The sequence below is a fragment of the Acartia tonsa genome, chromosome 1 (assembly GCF_053477335.1).
Source record: "Acartia tonsa isolate MP-2025a chromosome 1, ASM5347733v1, whole genome shotgun sequence".
Taxonomy (NCBI): Eukaryota; Metazoa; Arthropoda; class Copepoda; order Calanoida; family Acartiidae; genus Acartia; species Acartia tonsa.
Window position 1 is genome coordinate 12746107 of NC_137260.1, and position 6015 is coordinate 12752121.

Consider the following 6015-nt stretch of genomic DNA (forward strand, 5'->3'; position numbering starts at 1 on the left):
TTTATCGGTCATTGTCTAATCCCTTTAGATAAAATTACTTTTATTACTGGTAGACTACTGTTAGACTTATTGATAATCTTTTTCTTGAGAATGTATTTATTTCGCTCACTAAAGAAAAAAGGAATCGTCTACAAAATTTAAACTTATGAGTAGTTTGTAGATTTAAATACTGAATAAGTTCTGTCCAATTTCGGAGCAAATTTACAATAAGTATATACAATAAGCTATGGCAATATCAGAAAAAAAATTAAATTTGTTAAAAAATAGAAAAAATTAAACTCTCAATACTAAGATCAGTTGTCTGCCACGTTTTTTTTTTGTTTGACACCTTTTTCATATGATATTATGTCCTTTGGATGGGCCAAATGGTGTTAATGTAAATTACTGGAAAATATAATCTTAACTTATCGTCATATTTATCAAAAGTATGTGAACTAGTTAATGTAAACCGGTGTTTTTAGACAAAATGATTAAGCTTGTACTTGTTATTTTAGCTACCATCATCGCATCTGGATGCTCTGAAAAAAACAGGTGAAATAACCAAAAAATTATTTTCTAAACTTTTTGATTTAAAACTTGTTACTATCTAAGTATTTATTTGATAATAGAAAAATAGGAAATACAATAATGTTCTAAAATGAATACATAAATGTATATTGTATAATGCATATGCCATGAATGAAACCCCAATTTAAAAAGAAACTGTTGTGAATGACTATACATGATATTTAGGCAAGGGAAGTTTCTTTTCATCTCATCCTACACTTCAACTTCTGTTTCCACCACAACTTCAATGGTCAGTTCTAAGGTAGGAAGTTAATACAAATAATTAGTATTCTAATTCAAGCTTTTTCTAGTGCCAATAAAAAATTGAGTCATTCTAGCCTACTATTGGTCAATTAAATGTATATAGGCCTACCATTGGTCAATAAGATATACTGGCCTATCGTTGGTAATTTGTACGTCATTTTTTTAAAGGCACAATATATAAACAAATTCATTCTTATTTATTACAAATTGATTATTTGTTAACAATCACTTACTAGTTTATTCTTTAAGCTTGTAAAATATACTAATAAATACCAGTTTATCCTTATGAAAATAATCTCCAACATGTTTATACATCTTAGGGGGGGATTTCCACCTAACCAACCCCCTAATATTGCACAAAAAGCAAATTGTCTACTCTACAAGGAGATGGGGGGTGAGTGTTACATCCCTTTAATTTACATGAGAAAGGTGAACAGCAACCTAGGAAAATTGGATAATTAAGCAACAAAATAAATGTATATGAAATATGTTTCTAATATCAATGACTAAATTTAGATTATGTGTCTGATCCTTTCATCCACAGCTTACACACAATGTAGTGGAAGGAAAAAGAGGAATATCAAATTGGTTGATGAAACTTTTGAGGATTTGCTATCTGATATTTCTGCCACTCCTAGTCAGAGGTAATTATTTGATATTCATTTTACAAGTAAATTAATATAAAAAACAGAATCAAAATTTATTAGACCCAATTATATTAGCAGGAATCGCATACAATTGGTCACATGTATATTGTATAGTATATACTTGTAATTACCTGTATTTACAAGAAAGTTTATAATATACTCCACCTATTTCCTAAACAGTTACTCTGGTGTATTAGAAAATAAAATGAAATATCATGAAATCACACTTACTTTATTAGGACTATTTTCAAACTGATATTATTCATATAGTGATAATGATGTTACTTCTAGAAACAACAAGATGCTAACAGACATAGCAACATCAGAAGACCTTGAAAATGATAACCTGAAAAGCTCCAGAAGAGGGGGAAGATTTGCCTGGTATTATATGACTACAACTCTTACTTCCACATCTACTTCTACATCATATTCTACCACTTACACAAGTATGCCATTAAATTTAGACTTGTTATAAAGTATTAATTACAACCTAACTACATGTATTACAATCTTTTGTTTAATTATCCAAAATAAGCTGTGAAAAATCTTGGATAAGTTTAAACTTAAATCTTAAAAATCAAATGCTTTAGTTAACTATCTTTTTATATGGATGTAGTTAAATACTTTCTGTAATGTATATTTTCTAAATACTTTTTTTTATAAATCTTATTCCTAATTTCAGGTACACTGTCAGTCTCTGTTTTGAAATGCACTCCTGTGTCATTCTTTGGATGTGGTGGAAAATAGTTTTTTTTTAATTATCATATATCTAAACCTAATTTAAAGCAATTACCTTTTATTATTTTGAATTAATACCTTTACCAATACATTGTTACAAATCATCTAATAGTCCCATAATAACAAAATATAAAAGATTTGTGTTTTAATTTTTCTGGAAAAATTGGAGAGAAAAAAAACAATAATTGATACATTTTTACCTACTTAAATAATTCTACTTCTATGTAGTAGTAACTATTTGCTAAAAGTTGTAGAATTAGATTTGTTTAATATTGTAAATTTAAGGCAGCCTTCTTAACATTGTACATGTACCTAAAACAACCCCCTAATTTATCCATGTATATTTTTTTTAAATATCCCAACTGCTAATATAGAACAAATTTAATTGGTAACATATTCAAATCTCAGAAAAAAAGACTACACTGTCCTCACCTTTTTTGTAATCTACTTTACTCTTGAATCTCAAATGCACTTTTCTTACCCATATATTGTATTATTTTTCATAACATACACATTACCCGTACATACAAAATAAATAAGTTTTATAAAAGATGAATTATTTTAATTTTTTTGGGTGACAATCAAGAATAAAAAATATTTTGTCATGTCTTTAGCAAACAATTTATTAAGAAAAAACAAATAAAACAAGATATCACATCAGGTAAGACTAAGTTGTAATCTTTCACCAGAACAAGATTTTAAAAACAAGACAACAAGAAATCTTGTTTTGAGAAAAGATAACATATTATGAATGTATTTGAAACAGATAAAAAATGAGCTATGGATCAATTTATCTTCCTCCACAGCCCAGGAATTCTGTTGGTGTACAAGCAAGGGCAGATACAGATACTGTACCTGAAATAAAAAAGTTTGTAAAATTGCTAAAATATTATTTCATAAAAGATTGTATTAGAGCAATTTAAATTAGAAATTGGAAGAAAAATAAGAAAACTCAAAATTATTTAATTAAGATTGATAATATGAAAAACTAATTAAAATATAATATACTAGCGGCTGTGCCCATAGCATCTAGGGGCTCTATATTCGGAGGGCACAAAAGTAGCATAAAACCATACCCAGACTTATTTGGAAAAAAAATTAACAGCCTAAAACCCTCTCAGAGCCTATAAGAGGATTCACTGTAAAGAAGAACAATATTGGTTCAGCGGTTAGTGAGATCCTTCGCTACAGACAAAATAAGCTTATTACTTTATGATATACTAGCGGCTACGCCCCTAGAGGCCTCTAGTGGCACTTTAAATGTTGTTTTTTTTATTTAAAATATGGCTATTTTGCGTTTGACGTTTATTTTTCGTTGAACTCTCTTTCTAAAATCGACAAATTAAAAAAAAAATTCTCTAGGGAGGGAGGGTGGTGGTACCCTCCCCCAAAATAGTTATAAACCTTCCCGGGACATATGAGAATCTACCCTGTTAAGGGGAACCCGATCGGTTCAGCGGTTAGCGAGATCCTTCGGAACAAACACACAGACAAACACAGAGACATCCTGTTACTTTAGTATAAGGAGTATAGGATAATGATGAAATTTTGCATATGATGTGTTAGGATAAATATTGCTGCTGAGAATAAGTAAAAATACTTACTTGTAAAGGAAGTAGATGTGGAGGTGAAAGTTGATGTTGAAGTTAAAGTAGTTGTCATGTAATACCAGGCAAATCTTCCCTGTCTGGAATTACTAGATCCCTTGGCACTCTCAAGTTCTGGCACTTGACTGATTGCCCTAAGATAAAAAAATAATGAAATGTACTAAATTTGTATAATAACTATTTGCTAAGAAATTGTTTGATATATCCTGATTAACAAGATTTAGGATGTATGCTTATTATTTTCTTAAACAGATCTAAACACTGGATCAAATAGGTTCTACAATTCAAGAAGATTATCTTATTATAAAAAAAGAGGAAGTGACTTTTCAGAGACTGTAAAGACTAGATGTAAAGCTACTAGTTAAGAATTTGTACCTTTCAACTCTGGTAACAGAAATAGGGGCATCGCTCTTAACAAGGCTGTTGTCTGTGAGGGCCAAGTTCCTGCGCCTTCTCTTGCAGGCAACATACTTTGTTTTGCTGAGAATGAGGCAGGTTACTTTGGCACCGAGAACACTGGTTGTGGTTGTCACTGATGTGGATGTAGAGGAGGAAACAAAGAAAAATTTGGGTTGTCTAAAATGTAAATTATTAATAGCTTTAAACATTATTTTCTAAAGTTAAACAAACTCTTAAACATTCCATTTTTTTAGTTTTTCTCCCAAATCTATATAAAAAAGACAAAAAGTAGTTCTACAATATTTTATAATGGAAACAAAATTGGTTTACTAATTGTAAAGTGTATCATACAAAATATTCCCTAACTTACTAACTTGTGTTAGAATGATTGCATCATTGCAAAGCATTCTCATTTATCATTTTGTGTTGGTCGAATTGAATAGATTCTTACCTGGGTTCTGCTTGGCATGAAGCAATGCCAATTGCTAATATGACTGCTAACAACATTTTTTTCTATAAAAAAGTAACCGTTCTTTATAATAACTTTTTTTAATTTCAAAATTTTCATATCTCAGATCTATAATAATTAATTGCTTCCTTCCTCACCTTTGTGAGAAACATGCGATGTGAGATCTTAATAGTTAGGACACTGGATAATGGATTGATATAGTGTACACTTCTCATTATAATAATCAAAATTACCTAATTTGTAGCCAAAAAATTATTGGAGTAAAGGTATAGAATCAGACACTACAAACAAAATTTTAAAAAACTCAATTGGGACCCAATTTACTTTCTTACTAAAAAAATCCTAGAATTATTGAGTTCTTAGACATTTGAAATTGAATATTGTAAAAAATAATCAGCTAACTTATAATTAAAATAAAATCAAGAAAAGCAAAAGTACCTTTTGCAAAATATTTCTTTTTAATTCTTGGAGTAGTTTTTTATTCCATTATTGAACTGTGATTCCTAATTATTTTATGTTATAGCTGCATTTTACATTCTTTACTAGCATCATTAATCTAGGATATTTAAATGACCCAACCGTTTCAGAGCTTTGCTTTTATTGATGTTGCCATTCTTGTTCATTTAATATATCTACAAGCTTATGGCTAGCCCCTGGAGGAGGCTTTTACCCGGCGAGCCCTATCCCTACTTAGCCCTAGCCCTTTGTGTGTCAAGATGCAATATAGGGGATAATCACCAAATTACCATAAGTTGTAAAAAAAAAGTATTTTTATCAAAAATGTCTCACTTAATACATTTTTCAAGCCAAAAATTACTGCAAAATTGAAAGACAAAAAGATGTAATATTTTATTAGTTAAAAATTCTTTATAATTTGAAAATTTGTGTTATTCTTAAACAAGAAATAAAAAACCAAGTACAAGTGACCGTCAGTAGCGCAGCATTAACAAAATGAAATGATTTTAAGAGAAAATACTTATGTCTATGAGAAAATTAATAACAGTAAATTTTTTCTACCTTCAAATACGTGTTGATTCGTTAAACATACAGACAGATAAAGGTTATAGAAAAGCTGAGCTGTAAAAAAGTTAGTTTATTATAAAGTAGTAAGGTTCTTAAGCTCAAGATTTTTATAACAACTGAACCAATTGAGTTCTCCTTTCTTTACAAAGGTCCCTGGATGGTTTTAGGCTATTTATTTCTAAAATCTAAGCTTTTCTATAATTAGGGTAGGTCCGTCCGTACGTACGTCCTATTGATTTCAAACTTTGCATGGTGATTCCTGTAGTATTTAGGTACGATTTAGATAGCGTAGAAACTCTATAAGCATTACCAGAATGTCCGT

The 6015-nt window shown here is 29.6% G+C and overlaps 2 protein-coding genes across 2 annotated transcripts; one reads left to right on the forward strand and one right to left on the reverse strand.

Annotated features, from left to right (window-relative positions):
• The first annotated feature begins 465 nt into the window (after positions 1 to 465).
• LOC145332272 (uncharacterized) lies at positions 466 to 2710 on the forward strand. The gene is made up of 5 exons (XM_080177233.1): positions 466 to 531; positions 733 to 808; positions 1327 to 1454; positions 1749 to 1903; positions 2140 to 2710. The coding sequence occupies exons 1-5, from the start codon at positions 467 to 469 to the stop codon at positions 2202 to 2204; spliced, it is 489 nt and encodes a 162-aa protein (XP_080033359.1). The 5' UTR covers position 466; the 3' UTR covers positions 2205 to 2710.
• A 92-nt stretch (positions 2711 to 2802) lies between these two features.
• On the reverse strand, positions 2803 to 4776 carry LOC145313319 (uncharacterized). Its single transcript, XM_080152671.1, has 4 exons — positions 4653 to 4776; positions 4178 to 4378; positions 3800 to 3936; positions 2803 to 3050 (listed from the first exon to the last, which is right to left on the reverse strand). Exons 1-4 carry the CDS (start codon positions 4706 to 4708, stop codon positions 2986 to 2988), a joined length of 459 nt encoding a protein of 152 aa, XP_080008797.1. The 5' UTR covers positions 4709 to 4776; the 3' UTR covers positions 2803 to 2985.
• Between the last annotated feature and the right edge of the window lie 1239 nt (positions 4777 to 6015).

What these genes read in the sequence shown, in the direction of transcription:
- LOC145332272 (XM_080177233.1), top strand. Translation starts at nt 467, where the DNA reads ATGATTAAGCTTGTACTTGTTATTTTAGCTACCATCATCGCATCTGGA. An exon ending in GGATGCTCTGAAAAAAACAG is followed by an intron (nt 532 to 732) that starts GTGAAATAACCA and finishes CATGATATTTAG; the next exon opens with GCAAGGGAAGTTTCTTTTCA. An exon ending in CTTCAATGGTCAGTTCTAAG is followed by an intron (nt 809 to 1,326) that starts GTAGGAAGTTAA and finishes GACTAAATTTAG; the next exon opens with ATTATGTGTCTGATCCTTTC.
- LOC145313319 (XM_080152671.1), bottom strand. Translation starts at nt 4,708, where the DNA reads ATGTTGTTAGCAGTCATATTAGCAATTGGCATTGCTTCATGCCAAGCA. An exon ending in TCATGCCAAGCAGAACCCAG is followed by an intron (nt 4,379 to 4,652) that starts GTAAGAATCTAT and finishes TTTACATTTTAG; the next exon opens with ACAACCCAAATTTTTCTTTG. An exon ending in TCTGTTACCAGAGTTGAAAG is followed by an intron (nt 3,937 to 4,177) that starts GTACAAATTCTT and finishes TTTTTATCTTAG; the next exon opens with GGCAATCAGTCAAGTGCCAG.